The sequence below is a fragment of the Podarcis bocagei genome, assembly GCF_964188305.1.
Source record: "Podarcis bocagei genome assembly, chromosome: 3".
NCBI classification, from domain to species: Eukaryota; Metazoa; Chordata; class Lepidosauria; order Squamata; family Lacertidae; genus Podarcis; species Podarcis bocagei.
Genome location: NC_138127.1, coordinates 110322577 through 110345988, shown reverse-complemented (window position 1 = coordinate 110345988; position 23412 = coordinate 110322577). Strand labels below are relative to the sequence as shown.

The 23412-nt window shown below is 48.1% G+C and overlaps 1 protein-coding gene across 17 annotated transcripts in view; it reads left to right on the top strand.

Annotated features, from left to right (window-relative positions):
• The first annotated feature begins 5047 nt into the window (after window positions 1-5047).
• The window catches only part of OTOF (otoferlin), a 218315-nt gene continuing 199950 nt past the window's right edge, over window positions 5048-23412 (top strand). For 8 of the 17 annotated variants that reach the window (XM_081188315.1, XM_081188324.1, XM_081188322.1 and 5 more), the window contains exon 1: window positions 5049-5736. In XM_081188315.1, the coding sequence (XP_081044441.1) occupies window positions 5658-5736 (79 nt within the window). In that variant the 5' untranslated portion in view covers window positions 5049-5657. Of the gene's footprint in view, window positions 5737-23412 lie in introns of all 17 variants that reach the window. The other 9 variants (XM_081188314.1, XM_081188321.1, XM_081188312.1 and 6 more) reach the window with 3 other exon arrangements.

Here is a 23412-nt window from a genome sequence, read left to right as displayed (position 1 = left end):
TAACCCGCCACGAAGAGCATTGCAATGCTTCTCCTTTCACAACTCTCTCGCGCACACAGCCGCATTTTGCAAATCGCAGGCATTCAGCAGCTTGCCTGAGCAGAGGTGGGAGGTGATTTCTGACACTGAATGAGAATGCAACACCCTTCCCACACGCTCACCCACCCTAAGCTGCTAAATTATCAGGGGGGAAGCAAGTGGGGGGGAAACCCCCCCTGCAGCTCATTGTTCACACATGCTAAAAACAGTTGCAGCTTCAGAGCCTTCCGAAACCCATTTCTTTGGAATATTCCCTTCGGATTTTTGAGTTTCAAATCATATAGCACTTTTTTTGCATCAGGAATGGAAAGGATGCATAGGGAGTCCTGAATCAGTTCCAAATTTTGTACAGAACACTGTACCCCTGAATGGGGCAACTGTGCCCCTGAAGAACCAGGTGTGCAGCCTGGGAGTCATTCTGGACTCACAGCTGTCCATGGAGGCACAGGTCAATTCTGTGTCCAGGACAGCTGTTTACCAGCTCCATCTGGTATGCAGGATGAGACCCTCCCTGCCGGTGGACCGCCTCGCCAGAGTGGTGCATGCTCTGGTTATCTCCCGCTTGGACTACTGCAATGCGCTCTATGTGGGGCTACCTTTGAAGGTGACCCAGAAACTGCAATTAATCCAGAATGTGGCAGCTAGACTGGTGACTGGGAGTGGCTGCCGAGACCATATAACACCGGTCTTGAAAGACCTACACTGGCTCCCAGTACGTTTCTGAGCACAATTCAAAGTGTTGGTGCTGACCTTTAAAGCCCTAAACGGCCTCGGCCCAGTATAGCTGAAGGAGCGTCTCCACCCCCATCGTTCAGCCTGGACACTGAGGTCCAGCACTGAGGGCCTTCTGGCGGTTCCCTCCCTGTGAGAAGCCAAGTTACAGGGAACCAGGCAGAGGGCCTTCTCGGTGGTGGCGCCCGCCCTGTGGAATGCCTTCCCACCAGATGTCAAAGAGGAAAAAAGCTATCTGACTTTCAAAAGACATCTGAAGGCAGCCCTGTTTAGGGAAGCTTTTAATGTTTAACACACCACTGTATTTTAATACTTTGTTGGAAGCCACCCAGAGTGGCTGGGGAAACCCAGCCAGATGGGTGGGGTATAAATAATAAATTATTATTATTATTATTATTATTATTATTATTATTATTATTGTTGTTGTTGTTGTTGTTGTTGTTGTTGTTGTTGTTGTTATTGTTATTATTGTTATTATTATATTATATTATATTATAATTATTATTATTATTATTATTGTATTATTATTATTATTATTATTATTATTATTATTATTATTATTATTATGCATTGATGGCCACCAACCTAGATGGTTTGAGTAATCTAAATTGGTTACATGTTATAAGATGATGTGCATTGATGCTTCTCTCAGGCACATAGAACCATAGAAGTTGGGATGAACTCCAAAGATCATTAAGTCCAACCCCTTTGCAGTGCCAGAAGCTCAGCTCAAGTATCCCTGACAGGTGTCCATCCAACCTCTCCTTCAGAACCACCAAGGAAGGAGAGTCCACCACCTTCCAAGGGAGACCATTCCGCTGTCAAACACTGTCAGAAAGTCCTTCCAGATGTTCAGTTGACATCTCCTGTCTTGTCCTTTGAATCCATCAGTTCGGGTCCTACCTTCCAGAGCAGCAGAAAACAAGCTGGCTCCATCTTCCGTGGGGCAGCCCTTCAGATATTTCAGGAGGGCTCTCATGTCTTCTCTTCTCCAGGATAATTCTACCCTACCTGAAAATGCACCTTTTCAAAACCGCGATCGCGAACAGTGCCCCAAAACATGTGTCTTAGGGCCCTACATGAGCACAGCCCTGGAAAAAAGCACATCTTCTCAGCTCCTTAATCTCTCCCGGGTCACGTAACTCACACGTGAGCACAGGCAGGAAGACTCACATCTCAGTTTGGGGACTCAAGATGTTGCAGAGCATGACATTATATGTGAGGTGCAGTGCCCCCATTGATTTCCAGCACATCCCTAGCTTATGGGAGCCATCAGATAATGGAAATAAGGGTGCAGATACTGGGTCCCGTACACACAGAGACTTTGCACCTGCCCATTAGGGGAAATAGGAAGCCTCAATCATATATTTTTAGATGTCCTTTTTATGTTGAGATTCATAGAGACACCGTTGATCCTTTGCTGAAGAGGCTTGCCGATCTTTCAGACAAGTCTAAAGTTAATTCCCTCCTCTTAGGCAAAGATCATAAAACGACATAGCTGGTAGTGAGATTCTGCGCCCAGATTTGTAGGCACAGATCACCCTCTAGAATAAAATAGCTTACTGGGGAAATGCTGAAGTTGCCCTTTGGGGTGCCTCAGGGTCAATTTCTTATGGTAGCCCAAATCTCAGCTGTACAGGTGACTAAACTGCAGGAGGCAGTGGAAGACAGGAGTGCCTGGCGTGCTCTGGTCCATGGGGTCACGAAGAGTCGGACACGACTAAACGACTAAACAACAACAACAACATGTTTATATCTCAATTTTAAGTCATGAGCTATTGCTGCAATCTGCTCCGATTGTATATTTTATCTTTATGAATGCTGTTTTTATTGTGTTATGTTATGTTATGGTCTTTGACTGTAATATATAAATTAGTATTACTGGAAATAAGCTTTTATGTTTTGGAGGTGAGGGGGAGAAGCTTCTAGCCATCCTATGTGAGAAGCAAGATGCTGAGCCTGTTTGGATGCCAGACCTGACTGGACCACATGGAGCTCTGACTGAGCACCAGGAATCACTCGGCGATGTGCCTGACAGAAGCATTAATCCACATCATCCTCTAACCAGTCTGGATTACTCAACCTCCCAAATTCTCCCAAGCAGCAGACCTGCTAATCGATAGTATTTGCAGTGTATCTGAAACGCCCTCAGGGAAGAGAGAGGGAGAATATTTTTCTTATAATCCTCAGTCGCTCCCCCTGCCAGCTGCTCCACCTCACCTCATTGCCTCTCCAGCCCAGCAGGGAGACAGTTCTCCTGGCTGCCAAGGCTGCTTGCTCCTTCGCCTATCTGTCACCAGGCCCACCAGCTGAAGAACGGCCTCATTAAAATGAAGAAACATTTGGGGCTAGCTCCAAAAGGTGATCTCTGGAGCGGAGGCGCATTGAGTCATCCTCTGCAACGAGGCGCATGGAAAGTGTGGGGGCACCTCTAAAATTTGTTTGCTACCTGCACAAACTCAAAAGGTCATCTAATTAAGCGAAAAGCTCTAAACGGCCTCAGCCAAGTAGACCTGAAGGAGCGTCTCCACCTCCATCGTTCTGCTAGGACACTGAGGTCCAGCTCCAAGGGCCTTCTGGTGGTTCCCTCCCTGTGAGAAGTGAGGTTACAGGGAACCAAGCAGAGGGCCTTCTCAGTGGTGGTGCCCGCCCTGTGGAATGCCCTCCCATCAGATGTCAAGGAAATAAACAACTGACTTTTAGAAGACATCTGAAGGCAGCCCTGTTTAGGGAAGCTTTTAATGTTTGATGTTTTATTGTGCTTTTAATATGCTGCTAGGAGCTGCCCACAGTGGCTGGGGAAACCCGGTCAGATGGGCAGGATATAAACAACAACAACAACAATAATTTTGAACAGGGATCTTTACTAGCGATTCCTGCACTGCAGGGCTGGACTACAGTTCCACGGTTCTATGGGCTTGGGAGAAGCATCAATGCACACCAGCCTATAACATGCAACCAATTTAGATTACTCAAACTACCAAGTTAAGAACATAAGAATATGATGGCCACTACGTTGGATGGCTTTAAAAGGGGATTTCAACAGTTCAGTCCTACAGAAATCGCCTGTGGTCACCGTCCCTCTGCCCAACTTACATTGCAGGGCGGTTGCAAAGGCGAAGGAGAAAATGAATAGAAAACTCCGATTACGTATTGAAAATGGCTATGGAAATAACAGGCAACAATGATCCCCTCTGGGAATCCCCCAAGCAAGGCAGGAAGACAGCAGCCTCCCCTCTCTGCTACTGGTTCCGAGCAGGCGGCTCTCAAGGGTAGACTGCTCCTGCCGGTCGAGGTTCATCTACGAAGCTCTTGGAAGAAGTCAGTGTGGTAGATTATGACCTGGGAGAGAGCAGGGTTGCAATCCCGTTTGGCCATGAAGCTCTCACTGGGTGACCTTGTGTGTGTGTTGTTGTTGTTGAATTTACAGTGGTACCTCAGGTTACATACGCTTCGGGTTACAGACGCTTCAGGTTACAGACTCCGCTAACCCAGAAATAGTGCTTCAGGTTAAGAACTTTGCTTCAGGATGAGAACAGAAATCGTGCGGCGGCAGCAGGAGGCCCCATTAGCTAAAGTAGTGCTTCAGGTTAAGAACAGTTTCAGGTTAAGTACGGACCTCTGGAACGAATTAAGTACTTAACCCGAGGTACCACTGTATATACCGCCCTATACCCAGAGGTCTCAGGGCAGTTCACAGAAAAATTCGAAATATAAAACCACAAAAATAAAGATTTTTTTTTAAAAAAAACTTCAATAACCCCCCCCAAAAAAACCCACCCACATTTTAAAAGGGCATAGGATGTCAATCAAATCCAATAAATCAAAGGTGCGGGTGTAAGTCACTGCCTCTCAGCCCAGCCTACTTCTCAGGGGTGTTGTGAGGATTAAATGAGGAGGGGGGGCATATATACCGCCTTGAGCTCCTTGGGCGATAGGTGGGATTTAAATGCAAGGAAATATATAAGAAACTTAAGCCCTGCTTGGGGCATCGCTCGAAGCATTGCTGCGAAACCAGGCTGGACCTGATCATTCCGCAGGGCTCCATAAGAGCAAGTCATCCCCACCGACCCAGGCGCCTACAGAAATGAAACCAGCAGCGCCGAATCCCCTGTGCTTTGAAGGGGGGGACCCCGATACTGCAAGCAAGGCTCAGCCTCAGAATTTGGGGACCCTCCTCCCTCCGACGTGCCAGCTAGTTGTATGTGCTGCAGCCTGAAGGAGCTGACCTGTAAGAGATGCGCCCCATTCCCGAAATCTCCAGAGCAGCAGTAGCTGGACCAGACAACCCCCCTCTCCCCCCCCCTTCTTCGTAGGGTGCAGCAGCTAAGGGGTTAACCGCAGCCAGCTGTAGCTCCAGCCGCCGCTGGATGAAGGCAACGTGGAGAAGATGCTCCTCCGTTATCCCTGAGCCATCCGCCAAGTTGCGCGCGGCTGGAGAGGCTGCGAAGGAGCGCGGCTGCTGTTGCTGCTGCAGTAGCAAAGGATGGAGGAGGGAGGAGGGGGTGGCGGCGGGGGGGCCCAGGGCAGAGGAGAGCTTTGCCGGTGAGCCAGGATACCAGCCGAAGGGTTGTGCCCAGAGAGAGAGAGAGAGAGAGAAAGCCAAGCGGTACTTTTCTGCGACAGCTCCTGAATAATTGAGCTTGCAGCGCTTTGAGAAGCAGCTGAACCGTCACACGGCTCCGGGTCGCCTCTCCTCCTGGTCCAGGGAGGGAGGAGACGCCGACGGCGGAGGAGATGCGCCCTGACTGGCCCGGCAGAGACCAGCAGAGGATGGCAGAGCTCTGAGCCCCCAGGAAAAGCCCGGCTGCGGGATCAAGACGCCACGGTCCAACCCTGCCAGTCTGTCGTAGCTACTGGGCTGCCACAGCATCCCCACCGGCAACATGGCTTTGGTGGTGCACCTGAAGACGGTCACTGACCTGCGGGGCAAAGGAGACAGGATTGCCAAAGTAGCTTTCAGAGGTATGTCCGCATGTGGGGACGGCGGCTGGTACGTAGGGGGCGCTGGGCTGCAGGCACAGGGTCGGGGGTCCTCTGATGGCAGCAAAAAGTTCTCCGCAGGGGAGTCGCTTTGGGGCTGCAGGAGCAAGGACAGGGCCCAGGTGAGAGGGGCTCGCTCACCTGTCTGCCACCGGGGCAGCTCCAACCTGAGAAACTGGGGGGCTCACGCCATCATTTTGCGCATGCCAAAGTTGGCTGGAGTTGATTTTCTTTTTTTAAAGGGGAGTATTCTGGTGGCTCCAGTTAGTCGTGGCTGTGTGGCAGCATCCTCCCAAAGAATCATAGAATTGCACAGTTGGCAGGGACCCCCAGAGTCATCTATTCCAACCCCCTGCGAAGCAGGAATTTGTTTGCCCAATGTGGGGCTTGAACCCCTGACCCTAAGTCTCATCCTCTACCAACTGAGCTATCGCATGGTAGTCATGTTGCCCAAGTGGCTTATATAAATTGAGACAGATGGAGGAGGGAAGATGTGTTCCAGATTCTTGCGAGACTCTTTGCAAAAGCTCTTATTTATTACGTATTCATTCTGTTGCTACCGCACCTTTTCCTCCGTGGAGTTCGAGGTGGCTTGCATTCCTCATTTAATCTCCACAACATCCCTGTCAGGTAGGTTAGGCTGAGAGTGAGTGGCCAGCCCCAGGTGATACTCAGCGAGCTCTATGAGCCAAGTGGGGATTCGAACCCAGTTCTCCTCCAGGTCCTAGCCCGACCCCCTCACCACTACACTGGCTCTCCCCACATGGAGGAAGTCGCAGTTGCTGAAAGAGCCAGCTCGGTCCTTTCGGAGCAGACAGGTCAGGGTCGCATCCTGTACCACAACTGGGGGGCGGGAGAAGGTGACACAGGAGTGCCCTGCCCCTCTGCCTGGCTTCAGATTCTTCCGCCGAAACTGCTTTCACGAAGAAAGCAGCAAGCAAGGAACAGAGGAAGGAAGCGATTTGATACTGAGTCAGACCGTCGCTCTGTCTCCTTTTCTGCACTGGCTGGCAACAGTGAAAGTCTCCAAGGTTTCAAGTTGGGATCTTTCCCCAGCCCTAACCCATGGGTAGGCAAACTAAGGCCCGGAGGCCGGATCTGGCCCAATCGCCTTCTCAATCCGGCCCACGGACGGTCTGGGAATCAGTGTTTTTACATGAGTAGAATGTGTGCTTTTATTTAAAATGCATCTCTGGGTTATTTGTGGGGCATAGGAATTCGTTCATTCCCCCCACCCCCAAATATAGTCCGGCCCCACTGTCTGAGGGACAGTGAACCGGCCCCCTGCTGAAAAAGTTTGCTGACCCCTGCCCTAACCAGAGATGAGGACTGAATCTTTGTGCATTCAGAACTGCTGCTCCAACCACTGAGCTTACGCCCCTTCCCCTAGTAGCCTCCGAAATCCGGCCTTTTTCCTACAGTCTCTCCAGATCTAGTGAAACTCCACTGATCACTTCCCTTATTTCTGCAGTCAGTAAGCAACGCCGTTTGTTCCAGCCAGCCTCTTGGGCCCAGCGAAGAGTCAGTGTGGTGTAGTGGTTAGAGCACTGGAGCACAACCTGGGAGACCTGGGTTCAAATTCCCACTCAGTCTTGAAGCTCACGGGATGACAGTCGCAGCCTCTTACCCTACCTTTCAGGGTCGTTGTACAGATTAACTGAGGAGCGGGGTGAACCGAGGACTCTTTGGAGAGGAGATCAGTTGTGGGAGATCAATGCAATAAAACCAGTGTTTTGTGTTGATTGTGGTGCTGCTTTTTGTATTTTTGCAGGGGTTTTAATGTTGTTTTCGATGCTATCTTCATTGGTGTATGAGTAGGGCCTTTAAAATGTTTTAAGTAAGCAAAGAAATAAATAGCAGAGCCCAGACTGGTGAGACGCAATTTAAGAAGGATGTTGACAAGTTGGAACTTGTGCAGGTGAGGGCAACCAAGGTGATCAAGGGTCCGGAAACTAAGTGCTGTGAGATACGGTTGAAGGAGCTGGGTATATTTAGCCTGGAAAAGAGGAGACTGAGAGGAGATATGAGAGCCATCTTCAAATATCTCAAAGGCTCTCGCATGGAAGATGGAGCAAGCTTGTTTTCTCCTGCTCTGGAGGGTAGGACTCGAACTCATGGCTTCACGTTACAAGGAAGGAGATTCCGACTAAACATACGGGAAAAAACTTTCTGACGTAAGAGCTGTAAGACAGTGGAACGGACTCTCTTGGGAGGTTGCGGACTGTCTTTCCTTGGAGGTTTTTCGGCAGAGGTTAGATGGTCATCTGTCTTGGATGCTTTAGTTGAGATCCCAGAGCTTGTAGGGGGTTGGGCTAGATGTCCTTCAGGGTCCCTTCCAGCTCTGAGATAGATAGATAGATAGATAGATTTATTGCATCCATTGGCCCATATCGAAAGCAATACATCAGAATTTATCCATAGACAATACAATTTAAACAGTTCCAAGTTAAAACACCCATATAGAACCAATTTTACTTCAGTTAAGTAAACACTATACACAATAAGCTCCCTCTATGTAAACCGCAATTCAGATCCATCAGATTTTAGGGGGTATGTGTCTTAGTTCTGGCACTTATTGATGGTTCTTAAGTTTAGCTAAGCTGTCAGAGACATACAGTGATCCATTTCTCCTCTTTTGAAATAAAACATTAATCAGGTATCTAGCGACTGCAAGGGATCTACTTGTATCTTCGTCGTTTAATAAGTATATTATTTGGGCTTCCTGAGGACCGTCAGCAATTCTCGATAAATATGGGGCCAGAAACTTGGACCCAGCTCTGAGAGTCTATTATTCTTTGCTTCTCTGCTTTTATGAGGCATCCCTGCTCCCCAGTGCTTAAATCTAGACTCTAAGAGAACTAGAAGGAAAAGGCACCTTGTCCCTTTTTTCCAACTCCAGCCCAAAGTTCAGAGCCCAGACTTACCTGGGCAGATGCTATGCACTGAACCTTGGACTCTCTGCAGGCACAGCCTCCGCTCTGCCCCTTTCTTGTGACGTCTCCTCTAACACAACCTTTGTGCATGAATGTGTGTAGATTTCATCACGCAGCTATTGCATCCGATGGCATGCACACATGTTCCAAACACATCGCCTACTCTAGCAGGATGCTCCAGGCATCCACTGCATGGAGCGATAATTTGAGCTTTTAATTCTGCAGCCATTGCATCGGCAATCCTCGCCTGTGAGGTAGGCCAGCAGTCTTGTGACGCCCGCCCTGTGGAACGCCCTCCCGTCAGATGTCAAGGAAAAAACCAGCTATCTGACGTTTAGATGACATCTGAAGGCAGCCCTGTTTAGGGAAGTTTTTAATGTTTGGTGTTTTATTGTGTTTTTAATACTTTGTTGGAAGCTGCCCAGAGTGGCTGGGGAAACCCAGCCAGATGGGGGGGGGGTATTATTATTATTATTATTATTAACAACAACCTCATACTGTAGGGATGGTTCTGAGGGCAGGCAAGACTGACTTTGCGGTGGCGTGAGATTCGGACTGGGCACTTAGCAGCTCATGCTGAGCTCCAGTATCAGCTTTCATAGAATCATAGAATCATAGAATCCTAGAGTTGGAAGAGACCACAAGGGCCATCGAGTCCAACCCCCTGCCAAGCAGGAAACACCATCAGAGCACTCCTGACATATGGTTGTCAAGCCTCTGCTTAAAGAGCTCCAAAGAAGGAGACTCCACCACACTCCTTGGCAGCAAATTCCACTGTCAAACAGCTCTTACTGTCAGGAAGTTCTTCCTAATGTTTAGGTGGAATCTTCTTTCTTGTAGTTTGGATCCATTGCTCCGTGTCCGCTTCTCTGGAGCAGCAGAAAACAACCTTTCTCCCTCCTCTATGTGACATCTTTTTATATATTTGAACATGGCTATCATATCACCCCTTAACCTCCTCTTCTCCAGGCTAAACATGCCCAGCTCCCTTAGCCGTTCCTCATAAGGCATCGTTTCCAGGCCTTTGACCATTTTGGTTGCCCTCCTCTGGACACGTTCCAGTTTGTCAGTGTCCTTCTTGAACTGTGGTGCCCAGAACTGGACACAGTACTCCAGGTGAGGTCTGACCAGAGCAGAATACAGTGGCACTATTACTTCCCTTGATCTAGATGCTATACTCCTATTGATGCAGCCCAGAATTGCATTGGCTTTTTTAGCTGCCGCGTCACACTGTTGGCTCATGTCAAGTTTGTGGTCAACCAAGATTCCTAGATCCTTTTTGCATGTACTGCTGTCAAGCCAGGTGCCCCCCATCTTGTATTTGTGCCTCTCATTTTTTTTGCCCAAGTGCAATACTTTACATTTCTCCCTGTTAAAATTCATCTTGTTTGTTTTTGCCCAGTTCTCTAATCTGTCAAGGTCGTTTTGAAGTGTGATCCTGTCCTCTGGGGTGTTAGCCACCCCTCCCAGTTTGGTGTCATCTGCAAATTTGATCAGGATGCCCTTGAGTCCACACCCCCATCAGCACCAAACACCTTGAGCTGCTGTGCTGTTTGCAGCATAAGAATAAATTTGAAAGTAATTCCCACCTCTGGAAACCCAGCAAGGGAAGTGGGCAAGGCTGGGCTCTCAGAACACTGGTTTCCCCTTCCATGTCCACTCTAGGAATGTTGTAAAGGTAAAGGAACCCCTGACCGTTAGGTCCAGTTGCAGACGACTCTGGGGTTGCGGCACTCATCTCCCTTTATTGGCCGAGGGAGCCGATGTACAGCTTCCAGGTTATGTGGCCAGCATGACTAAGCCGCTTCTGGCAAACCAGAGCAACGCACAGAAACGCCGTTTACTTTCCCGCCAGAGCAGTACCTATTTATCTACTTGCACTTTGACATGCTTTTGAACTGCTAGGTTGGCAGGAAGTCTGTGGGTTAGGGACTGTTTTACTCTGACTGTGCATGAGCCATGCAGGGATTACAGGGTACCAAATCAATCAATCAATCAATCAATCAATCAACCGATCCCCTGGGGAAATGTGCCTAGGGCTGCAGCCCAGAATGCGCCACTTGTGACTCTGAACAGGGCATAGAAAGTGGAAGAGAGGCATATTCTGAAGTGCATTTTCACTCCAGCTAAGGTAAGGTTACCAGATTTTTTCAATGAATTCAGGGACACTTTTCAACTTCAATGGATTTTGTTGTTGATTAGTCGTTGAGTCGTGTCCGACTCTTTGTGACCAGAGCACGCCAGGCCCTCCTGTCTTCCACTGCCTCCCCCAGTTTGGTCAAACTCATGCTGGTAGCTTCGAGAACACTGTCCCACCATCTCGTCCTCTGTCGTCCCCTTCTCCTTGTGCCCTCCATCTTCCCCAACATCAGGGTCTTTTCCAGGGAGTCTTCTCTTCTCATGAGGTGGCCAAAGAACTGGAGCCTCAGCTTCAGGATCTGTCCTTCCAGTGAGCACTCAGGGCTGATTTCCTTCAGAATGGATCGGTTGAATCTTCTTCAAAAGCATCCATTCTTCGGCGATCAGCCTTCTTTATGGTCCAGCTCTCACTTCCATCCATCACTACTGGGAAAATCATGGCTTTAACGATAGGGACCTTTGTCGGCAAGATGATGTCTCTGCTGTTTAAGATGCTGTCTAGGTTTGTCAAAACTCCATGGACAAAGTGTGGGATTTAGGCCCCCAAAAATAAATAATAGGGGAGGGGGATATGTGCAGTGTGTATGGGAATTCGTTCATTTCCTCTCTCCCCAAACTATAGTCTAGCTCCCAACAGTGCTTGAAGAAGAGTGAACTGGTGCCCTGTTAAAGAAGTATGAGGACCACTGTTCTTAATGCTTTTTTAAATTTTATTTTTAAAGTTACATTGCCTTTTTTGTTTGGCGTCCTGGGCTCCTTTGGGTGGAAGTGAGGGGACCTTAAATGACACTGATTCAAGTCCCACGCTGACCAGTTCATCTCCACATCACACCCCTTATATTAAAAAAAGACCAGCATGTCTGCTTTGCAAGTGTGCCAAAAGCAGTTTAGTTCTGCATCCTGAATTGGCTGGCATGTGACTGAATCCGACCCGGAAATAGTGAAAAATCTAGGAGTTCTCTCCCTGCGTGCCTCTGTTTTGCACATAATAAAATGAAATCACGTATAACCAGCAGGGCTGCTATAGAACTCTGATTAAAAGGAGACAGCGGAGTAATTTCAGAAGAAGTTAAATAACGCCGTACAAGGAAGCTGCAGAGATAAGAGTGAAATTCAATTTATGTGACTTTCGCAGGCTTCAAACATGCTTCTAATCTCAGCCTCTGTGCAGTGGCTGTAAATTTAGCAGCTCTGAGCAGGAAACCCTTCTCTTGGGCAGACAGAATAATGCAATCATAGGGTTGCAGAACTGGAAGGGATCCCAGGGGTCATCTAGTCCACCCCCTGCAATGCAGGAATCAAAGCAGAAGAGATCCTGGAGAAGAGGAGGTTAAGGGGTGATATGATAGCCATGTTCAAATATATAAAAGGATGCCACATAGAGGAGGGAGAAAGGTTTTTTTCTGCTGCTCCAGAGAAGCGGACACGGAGCAATGGATCCAAACTACAAGAAAGAAGATTCCACCTAAACATTAGGAAGAACTTCCTGACAGTAAGAGCTGTTTGACAGTGGAATTTGCTGCCAAGGAGTGTGGTGGAGTCTCCTTCTTTGGAGGTCTTTAAGCAGAGGCTTGGCAACCATATGTCAGGAGTGCTCTGATGGTGTTTCCTGCTTGGCAGGGGGTTGGACTCGATGGCCCTTGTGGTCTCTTCCAACTCTATGATTCTATGATCCTCGCAGGTGGCCCTCCAACGTCTGCTTGAAAACCTCCAAGGAAGGAGAGCCCACCAGCTTCCGTTCCACTGCCAAACAACTCCTACTGTCAGAAAGTTCTTCTTGATGTTAAGTTGGAATCTCCTTTCTTGTAACTTGAAGCCATTGGTTTGAGTCTTTGGTTCGAGTCCTACCCTCCAGAGCATGAGAATAATAACTGAAATATACTTGGAGTCGAGAGTGGATTTCATGCTCTTTATTCAGCTCATAGTGGTGAGGAGGAATGGAAGTTCCCCCAGAATGTCTGCCTTATATGCATTATTTACACACTGGGTCCCACATGATTGGCTAATTCCAGGATTATCCTGTAGGCCAATCAGGTTGCAGATTCACTTCCACCTGGAGCTGGATTGGGTGGCTCCTATGGACCAATCATACTGCTGCATTGTTCTAGGACCAATCAGACTGCTGCATTTTGGATCCTATTCAACTCAGTACATAATAATAATAATAATAATAATAATAATAATAATAATAATAATAATAATTTATTTATTTATACCCCGCCCATCTGGCTGGGTCTCCCCAGCCACCATGGGCAGCTTCCAACAAAGTATTAAAATACAGTAGTCTGTTAAACATTAAAAGCTTCCCTAAACAGGACTGCCTTCAGATGTCTTCTAAAAGTCTGGTTGTTGTTGTTCTCTTTGACATCTGGTGGGAGGGCGTTCCACAGGGCGGGCGCCACCACCGAAAAGGCCCTCTGCCTGGTTCCCTGTAGCTTTGCTTCTCGCAGTGAGGGAACCGCCAGAAGGCCCTCAGTGCTGGACCTCAGCGTCCGGGCAGAACAATGGGGGTGGAGACGCTCCTTCAGGTATACTGGACCGAGGCCGTTTAGGGCTTTAAAGGTCAGCACCAACACTTTGAATTGTGCTCGGAAACATACTGGAAGCCAATGCAGATCTCTCAGGACCGGTGTTATGTGGTCTCGGCTGCCGCTCCCAGTCACCAGTCTAGCTGCCGCATTCTTGATTACCGTACTTGTAGTTTCTGGGTCACCTTCAAAGGTAGCCCCACATAGAAAGCATTGCAGTAGTCCAAGCGGGAGATAACCAGAGCATGCACTACAGTACTATGGAGAGGCAGTCTGCGGGCAAGAAGGGTCTCATCCTGCGTACCAGATGGAGCTGATAAACAGCTGCCCTGGACACAGAATTGACCTGCGCCTCCATGGACAGCTGTGAGTCCAAAATGACTCCCAGGCTGCATACCTGGTCCTTCAGGGGCACAGTTGCCCCATTCAGAACCAGGGAGTCCTCCACACCTGTCCGCCTCCTGTCCCCCAAAACCAGTACTTCTGTCTTGTCAGGATTCAACCTCAATCTGTTAGCTGCCATCCATCCTCCAACCGCCTCAACACACTCACACAGGACCTTCACAGCCTTCACTGGTTCCGATTTGAAAGAGAGGTAGAGCTGAGTATCATCCACATATTGATGAACATGTGACCGCCCTTGAGATATTTGAAGATGCCTCTCATATCAACTCTCAGTCGCCTCTTTTCCCGGCGAAACATGCCCAACTCCTTCAACTGTTCCTCATCAGGCTTGGTTTCCAGACCCTTGATCATCTTGGTTGCCCTCCTCTGAACATCTTGTCCACATCCTTCCCAAATTGTAGTACCCAGAACTGGATACAGTATTCCATACCATAAGACTTAGGAATATCTGTGAACATATTCACTCCCCCCCCCAAAAAATATCCCTTCCCTGATTCAACATACATGCTATGATATAATTCATACTGGCATAGATCTCCCGTTCTTTGACCGTCCCAAATGCTTAAGCTATTCTTCCGCGGTAATTACAACTTAGTTGGTCTTTAAGGTGCTACTGGAAGGATTTTTTTTATTTTGACTATGGCAGACCAACATGGCTACCTATCTGTAACTATCGGTAATTACATAGTAAGAGCAAAGGATGGCATGGCCAAATTACATGCAATAGGTTCATGTTCATGTTCATTCAGGACTATGGTTGATCCACTTATCCTTTGTGCTGTTGCATCAATACTGCGCCTATGTACCCAACTTACATTTTTTCATAAATATTTATTGAGCTTGAGATTAATGGTTTCAAACACTATAATATTGAGAATGATTTCTTGGAGGTGGAGTGGTAAGCCAATTTGCCTACGAAATCCCCTTATCCCATAAATGTCAACTTGACCACTTTGATGGGCAGAACTGGCACTGTTTACAGGTGCCGCAGAAATACTCATTCCACATTTGTGAGGACTCAATCTTCTAGTGTTGCAGCACCTGGCCTGCGGAACTCCCTGCCTATTGATGTCAGGCAAGCGCCTTCCCTGTGGTTTTTCTTTTTTTGGCACCACCTAAAAACATCCTTAGGGACGCAGGTGGCGCTGTGGGTTAAACCAAAGATCCTAGGGCTTGCTGATCAGAAGGTCGGTGGTTCGAATCCCCACGATGGGGTGAGCTCCCGTTGCTCGGTCCCTGCTCCTGCCAACCTAGCAGTTCGAAAGCACGTCAAAGTGCAAGTAGATAAATAGGTACCACTCCGGCAGGAAGGTAAACGGCATTTCCGTGCGCTGCTCTGGTTCGCCAGAAGCGGCTTAGTTATGCTGGCCACATGACCCAGAAGCTGAATGCCGGCTCCCTCGGCCAATAAAGCGAGATGAGCGCCGCAACCCCAGAGTCATCCACCACTGGACCTAATAGTCAGGGGTCCTTTTACCTTTACCTTTATAAACATCCTTAGAAACACTAAACATTTGGGCAAGATTCTGATTCCTCTGCTCACAAGTCACTTAACCCAACCAGGATGCCCAGAAACTGACAGCTTCTCGGTCTCCCAATGCAGAAACAGTTTTTTTCCAGAGCACCAGAGGTTAATCTCCTGATCAATAGCTAAGATTTATGTCTGACCACAATCTATCTCCATGTAATTATTTCCATCAGCAGCCTGCCAACAAAAGACGTTCAATCCACCATGTTCTTCCCCTGGAAGTTATTATTATGATCTTTTAAATGATTCCCCCGACTATGTCTTTTGCTTTTCCTGTTTTATCTGTAAGTTGCCTTGAGTCCCTATCAGGGGTGAGAGGCGGGGTATAAATGAATGAATGAATTGACTGAAGAGAGATAGATAATTGATTACAGTCGGAGACCAGCTTATAAAACACACTTGGGGGTACATTCCCAGAAAGAAAACAAACAGTTAAAACAATGTACAACAATAAATTTAAATTTTATAAATGCGATAAGCATGTTGTTGTTGTTTAGTCGTTTAGTCGTGTCCGACTCTCCGTGACCCCATGGACCAGAGCACGCCAGGCCCTCCTGTCTTCCACTGCCTCCCACAGTTTGGTCAAACTCATGTTCGTAGCTTCGAGAACACTGTCCCGCCATCTCGTCCTCTGTCGTCCCCTTCTCCTTGCGCCCTCCATCTTTCCCAACATCAGGGTCTTTTCCAGGGAGTCTTCTCTTCTCATGAGGTGGCCAAAGTCTTGGAGCCTCAGCTCCAGGATCTGTCCTTCCAGTGAGCACTCAGGGCTGATTTCCTTCAGAATGGAGAGGTTTGATCTTCTGGCAGTCCATGGGACTCTCAAGAGTCTCCTCCAGCACCATAATTCAAAAGCACCCTTTCTTCGGCGATCAGCCTTCTTTATGGTCCTATATGCAGCGGCGTAGCGTGGGTTGTCAGCACCCGGGGCAAGGCAAGTAATTTGCACCCCCTAACCTGGGGCAAGGCAAGTAATTTGCACCCCCTAACCCGGGGCAAGGCAAGTAATTTGCGCCCCCTAACCCCTAACCTGCTGCCGCTGCCAGCTTCTTCTTGCTGCTGCCTGGTCTGGTCTGGTGTGGTTCTCTCCCGCGCTCAGCGCTGCGCTGGGTGGCCGCTGTACTGTCCCTCCCCCAGGTAGTCCCTCGCTCTCTCTCCGCACCGCACGCTTGGCACCCACCCCCTCCACATTGGGCGGCGACCCAGCGGCTCGGATCGGATTCGCACAGCCAGCACTGCAGTGAGAGAGCGTGAGTGAGCCAGGTAGGGGCAGAGAGCTGCGAGTGCACCCCCCCCCAGATGTTGCGCCCGGTGCGGCCGGCCCCCCCTGCACCCCCCACGCTACCCCACTGCCTATATGCGATAAGCATATAGACTCTTAAAACTTTAAGCTAAGCTACTGCATAGATATGTCCCAGAGTCACGCATGGAACTGAGTTTGGGGATTTTCTCATGAAGTAGTTTGAGTCGGGGGAATGGTCTGCGCCTGCAGAGAATTTACTGAACATCTTAATAACAATTCAACCCAAATCATTGAATGGTTCAAGAATAATTCATGGAAAGGGGAGGCAGTTTGGAGGGGTGGGGGCTCTCTGCTGCAGCTGTGTCCATGCACGATATGGCTAGCTGGATGGCCGGTGGGTGGGATGGACGGACAGACACAACCCTCTGAATTTACAACCAACCCTTCCTCAAGCGGCTCCCTGCCAAGGTTTTCAGCCGAGAAGTGAAGCCTGCAGGCCAGCTGAGCTGAGCTGAGCTCCTTGCTGTGAAATCCACCTGCAAAAAACACAGAGAGGTACCTGCTTGCCTGGAGCTACAGATTTCGTTTGCTGCTGACAGAGGAAGCGTTGAGACGCCTCGCACTGTTTCCCTAGAACCGCAGGCTGAAAGATGCCTAGCTGAGCATCTATTCCGCACCTCAGCTGTTGGGCGGCGAGTCTGAGCAACTTCAGCAAAGCCCTGCTGTCCCTCCTGCTTGTGAGGAGACCCTCCCTGGGTCACCTCGTGAACCGCAAGGACTCTCCAGGGTGCTCCCCACTTCCAGGGGGCATGAGCTTCTTTTGGAAAAGATCTCTATTCCTATTCTTTGGGGTGGAGTGGTTTAATTTTGATACTAGACAACAGGCACGTCCAACTCCCAAGAGACTATGATCTACTCCCAGTATAAAAACACTGGCGGTGATCTACTGGCAGTTGTTGAGCTTTTTTTTAGGGGGGAGGCAAGAGTTGTTGAGTTTTTTGTTGTTAATCGTGGCCAACCGGTTGGACATCGCTGCTATACTACCTTTGTTCTCAAACGCCATCTGTTCTGGATGTCTGTTCCAAAACCAAAGCGTTCCAAAACCAAGACGCGCTCTCCCACAGGAAGCAATGCAAAATGGATTAATCCGTTCCAGACTTTTAAAAACAACCCCTAAAACAGCAATTGAACATGAATTTTATGATCTAACGAGACCATTGATCCATAAAATTCTCTCCACTCTCGAGGTGGCAAAGCACAGCACTTGCTCTCCTCTCTATTTAAATCTCCCTTTGTGTAGAGATTTTCAAAAGGGATACATGACAAATCTGAAGAATCATGAATTGTGCAGGCTGTTTATGTTAGCCAGATTTAATGTTTCCCTCAGTGATCGTGAGAGGAAGATATTTAGCTCTCCCAGAATCAGAGCGTCTCTGCAAATGTAGTAAACAGGAACCTGATACTTTGGAGCATATTTTCTTTTCTTGTGATTTTGGCATTTATGCCAGAAGACAATTATTAGAGGCCTTACAACTCAATAGGCTGAATTCTATGATACCAAAGGTTCAGGACCTGCTTTTGGACAGGAATGATCAAATTACTTTAATAGTGGCTGAATTTTTGAGTGCTGTCCATGTAGAAAGACTGGGCCGTTATAAAGAGATTTTGTGGTTCTTAACTGATCGGTGATGTGGTAGTGTTGTATTATTTATGCAAATTGATTTCCTCTGGAGTTAAAGATCTGACTGGGACAAACCTCGTATGTTGCACCATTATCTGTTTGATAATGTGTGGTTTGCTATGCCTAATAAAGGATATTTGATTTGAGGAAGCTCCTTGACCATGTGTGTGTTGAACCCAGACCCAGCTGTCTTTGTCCAACCTCTGGGTTGGACTAGATGACCCTCGGTGTCCCTGCAATTCTAGGCTTCTGTCTCCCACCCATTTCCCGGCTCTTCTCTTACTCTCTCCGGCTCAGCCAGGCCTGACTCTGATCAATATCCTTCGTTCCCCACGAGATCCACCTATTTATAGGTCCTCTCGCTTGCTTCACAGTTTCTCTGGGATTTGTTCACAGACGTCTGTGCATCACGATCAGGTCTGGGAATTGGGGACTGTCTCCCTGGGGTGCCTCCTCACTCACTCCTTGAGGGTGTCACATTCCTGCAGAGTTTAAAACACCCGCCCTGCGTGCGTTTTCTGCAAAGGCTGCGAGGGCCACACGGGAGGGATGCAGGGGCCAGAAGGCAGCATTTGGAGGCTACACCACAGATTCACACAACCCAAATCTATTGGCTTGGCACCAGCTGCCATGGGTTGCTTCCCTGACCTACTGGGTCACTATTTTGGGGGTCTGCCAGAGGGAGAATCGTAGAACTAGATTTCTTTCTGCAGGGCCTGTAAGACAGAGTTGTTCCGCCTGGCCTTTGGCTTGGAATCAACTTGATCTCCTCCCCCTCTTTCCTTTTTCCTTTCTCCTTCTATGATGGAACCCCTATTTGGGGACTTCCCTGGCTTTTTTCTGGCCCACGTAGGACCAGTCTGGATAGTTAGCCTAGGTGAAGATTTGGCATTTTCATCCCCAAAACGTTTTTGATTTGCGTTTCTACTGAAATGAGGCTGCATTTTAATGTTGTAGTTTAATCTTGTTTTTAAGGTGTATTTTATTCAATTGTTTTTATACCTGGTATTAGCCGCCCTGAGCCCGGTCTTGGCTGCGGAGGGCAGGGTATAAATAAAATGTATTATTGTTGTTGTTATTATTATTATTATTGCAGTCAAGTATAACATAACTGTTGGGCCACAGAGCCTAGGACTTGCCAATAAGAAGGTCGGCGGTTCGAATCCCTGCGACGGGGTGAGCTCAAACAAATCTACCAACTAACTTCCTGACATATACAGGGAATGTGCTTTGCTACTAACCTACTAGTGTGAGTGAATAAGGATAATATTTAATTAATATATCCTCTTCTACCATCCACAACATTCCCACACTGGGAGTTGAACCAGGAACCTTCTGCATGTGAAGCTGGCACTCTGCAACTGAGCCACGGCCATTTTCCATGTCTCGGAACTATCCGTCGCTGGAGAGCAAGGATGGAAGAGCACTCTTGCCTCCAGGTTTTGTTTGTGGACTTCTTAGCGGCTTCTGGTTAGCCGCATCAGGATGTGATATGTGCTCCTCCTTCGATCTGATCCTGCGGGGACCAAGGGGAAAAATCCCACTCTGCCAAGACAGTCCAAGGGTGGCAAATCCCAGAGATATCAGCTGATTTCCTGGGGCAATTCATCATATCAGCATTAAGTAGCTTTTGAATTCTTTGGCCGGCTGGCTGTAATGTGAAAGAACATCATCTGGAGAAATCACGATGAGCTGAAGATGTACTTGCTAATGCTAAATGACAGGGAGGCCTCCTGGGCTCTTGAGTTCATCATTTAACTTTATTTTATCTTCACTGCCATGACTTCTGCTCTTGGATTTACTGCGGCCATTTGGAATCCTGGCCCCTATCACTGAAAGCGCATGAAGCTCGTCTGTATTTGTTATCGCCTACCAATTGGGGTACTTACTCCAATTAATCATAGAATCACAGAATGAAGGAATCATAGCATGAAGGGACCCCCAAGGGTCATCCAGTCCAAGCCCCTGCCATGCAGCGTTCTCAACTAGATCAAACATGACAGGTGGTCATCCGACCTCTGCTTAAAAACCTCCAAGGAAGGGCAGCCCACAACCTCCTGAGGGCAGTGGCGTAGCGTGGGGGGTGCAGGGGGGGCCGGCCGCACCGGGCGCAACACCTGGGGGTTAGGGTCAGGGGGCGCAAATCCACGGGCTAGGGGGCGCAAATTACTTGCCTTGCCCCGGGTGCTGACAACCCACGCTACGCCACTGCCTGAGGGAGACCATTCCACTATCCAACAGCTCTTACTGTCAGAAAGTTTTTTTCTGATGTTTAGTTGGAATCTCCTTCCTTGTAACTTGAAGCCATGGGTTCGAGTCCTACCCTCCAGAGCAGGAGAAACCAATCTTCTTCCATCTTCCATGTGATAGCCCTTGAGATATTTGAAGACGGCTCTCCTATCTCTTCTCAGTCTCCTCTTTTCCGGGCTAAACATACCCAGCTCCTTCAACTGTTCCTCATCAGGCTTGGCTTCCAGACCCTGGATCATTTTAGTCACCCTTCTCTGCACACATGGGTGTAGCCAGGATTTTTGTTGGGGGGGGGGGAGAGACCTCAGTTAGCTATATATTTTTATTGATTTTTTGGGGGGTCAGCTGCCCCCTGCCCTCCTTGACTTCCAGCTTGTCAATACCTGTCTTAAATTGTGTCTCTATACTATACTTCTCTATAATATACACTATACGTCTATTGATGCAGCCTAGAATAGCATTAGCCCTTTTTGCTGCTGCATCATGACACAATTGTACAGTGGACGCTCGGGTTGTGAACGTGATCCGTGCGGGATGCGTCTGCACACGTGCGAGTTGCAGTTTAGTGCTTCTGCGCATGCGCAACCGCTGAAACCCTGAAGTAACCCGAAAAAACCAAACACAACCCGAAAAAGCACAACCTGCAGAGTCTGTAACCCGAGGTATTACTGTACCTTGGTTTATGAACTTAATCCATTCCGGAAGTCTGTTCTTAAACCAAAACTGTTCCTAAACCGGGGCGCACTTTCCCTAATGAGGCCTCCCGCCGCCGGTGCCCTTCCACTGTTCGGATTCTGTTCTTAGACCGAGGTAAAGTTCTCAAACCAAGACACTATTTCTGGTTTCACGGAGTTTGTAAACCAAATCGTTCTTAAACCAGACTGTTCTTATACCGAGGTACCACTGTATATGATATCCACCCTCAGAATGTGGAATGGTCTCCCTCTGGAGGTGGTGGACCCCCAATCCTTTGAAGTGTTTCAGCAGAGGCTGGATGGCCGTCTTTCAGGGATGCTTTAGCTGAGATTTCGGCATTGCAGGGGGTTGGACTAGATGACCTTTGAGGTCCCTTCCAACTCTCCAGTTCTATCATTCTACGATCATTCCATGGCTTCTCTGGGAGAAATAGAATTAGGGAGTGCAAAGCCTTACACTGAGTGGCTTCCTCACATCCTTAAATGCAAACTCCAGACTGTGGGATGTGATCCATGAGAGGCAGTCAAGTACAACATTCCTTGTTTTCCTAGAGTGGACATGCGAGGGAATGTTTGGTCCAGCCAGTCGAAACTTCCTGTTCCTCCTGGGCTGGAGCATCCTTCCTTTTCCCTGTGATAGAAGGTGGGTGTGACCTTACCTGTCCAGGTAACAAAAGGACGAGTCGCACAGCACCCTTCCCTCTTTTTGATTCCCTCCTTCGTTGGACCAGCTTCTAGCTAGGACTGCTCTGCTAGCTCTCAGCTAGCAGAAGCACTGGGATTATTCCTCCATATGGGGTAGAGCCACATGTACATATTTGTAACTAAGTCTGCCTTCAGGAATCCAACTGTGAACTGATGTAAGTAAACCTCTTTTATTGACTTTGAATAAGATTGTGGCTTCTTTATTCTTTTAAAAGGGATTCAAGGGAATTTACCAGGAATTATACAATTCAATCTGAGACAGACTGAATTGTATAATAGTGAGAGACTCACACATGGGCTCCATGATTACTGCAGATGGTGACTGCAGCCACGAAATTAAAAGACTCCTGCTTCTTGGGAGAAAAGCAATGACAAACCAAGACAGCATCTTAAAAAGCAGAGACATCACCTTGCCAACAAAGGTCCGTATAGTAAAAGCTATGGTTTTCCCAGTAGTGATGTATGGAAGTGAGAGCTGGACCATAAAGAAGGCTGATGGCCGAAGAATTGATGCTTTCGAATTGTGGTGTTGGAGGAGACTCTTGAGAGTCCCATGGACTGCAAGAAGATCAAACGTATCCATTCTTAAGGAAATCAGCCCTGAGTGCTCACTGGAAGGACAGATCGTGAAGCTGAGGCTCCAAGACTTTGGCCACCTCAGGAGAAGAGAAGACTCCCTGGAAAAGACCCTGATGTTGGGAAAGATGGAGGGTACAAGGGGAAGGGGACAATAGAGGACGAGATGGTTGGACAGTGTTCTTGAAGCTACCAGCCTGAGTTTGACCAAACTGGGGGAGGCAGTGGAAGACAGGAGGGCCTGGCGTGCTCTGGTCCAGGGGGTCACAAAGAGTCGGACACGACTAAACAACTAAACAGCAACAACAACAACAATGAGAGGCTCACACGAGCCTGCAACCAGCTATCTGCTGTGCATGTAAAAAGGGGAATGTAACTCTGCTAAGTAAAGGAACTTGCTAGCGCAAGTTAGGAAGGATATTAATAAACAATATATCTTCTCCTGCCACCCTGAGCATTCCCACACCGACAGGAAGAACCTTCTAATTCTCCGCCATTCCCGATGCAAATTGGAGGCAGCTCACAGCAATACAGTATTAAAACCAGAAGCAGCAAACAGGATTCTTCGGCTGGAGGCAGACACATTTAATAACCGCCAAAGCCTACTGGCTTTGAGAGAGGGTTGATTTCGATTTGGCGGTAGATGGTCTTAACATTTTAATAACGTTTCTCATCCCCTGCCATGTCGTAAAAGTTGCATTCAAATAGGAGTCTCAGCGACGGAGCAATAAAAAGCGAATGCTGATCTATATACATGCCCAGGATTAACAGCTTCTCTCCTTAGCGTGTCTGATGGGTTTGATTCGTCAGCCGGCTGCCTCGATGGTACTCATCCGTCTCTTGGGGTCCAGGCTTTGATGTATTTATAGCAAAGAAGTCTGATCAAATTATTATTATTATTTATTGAATTTACCGTATTTTTCACTCTATAACATGCACCCGACCATAACACGCACATAGTTTTTAGAGGAGGAAAAC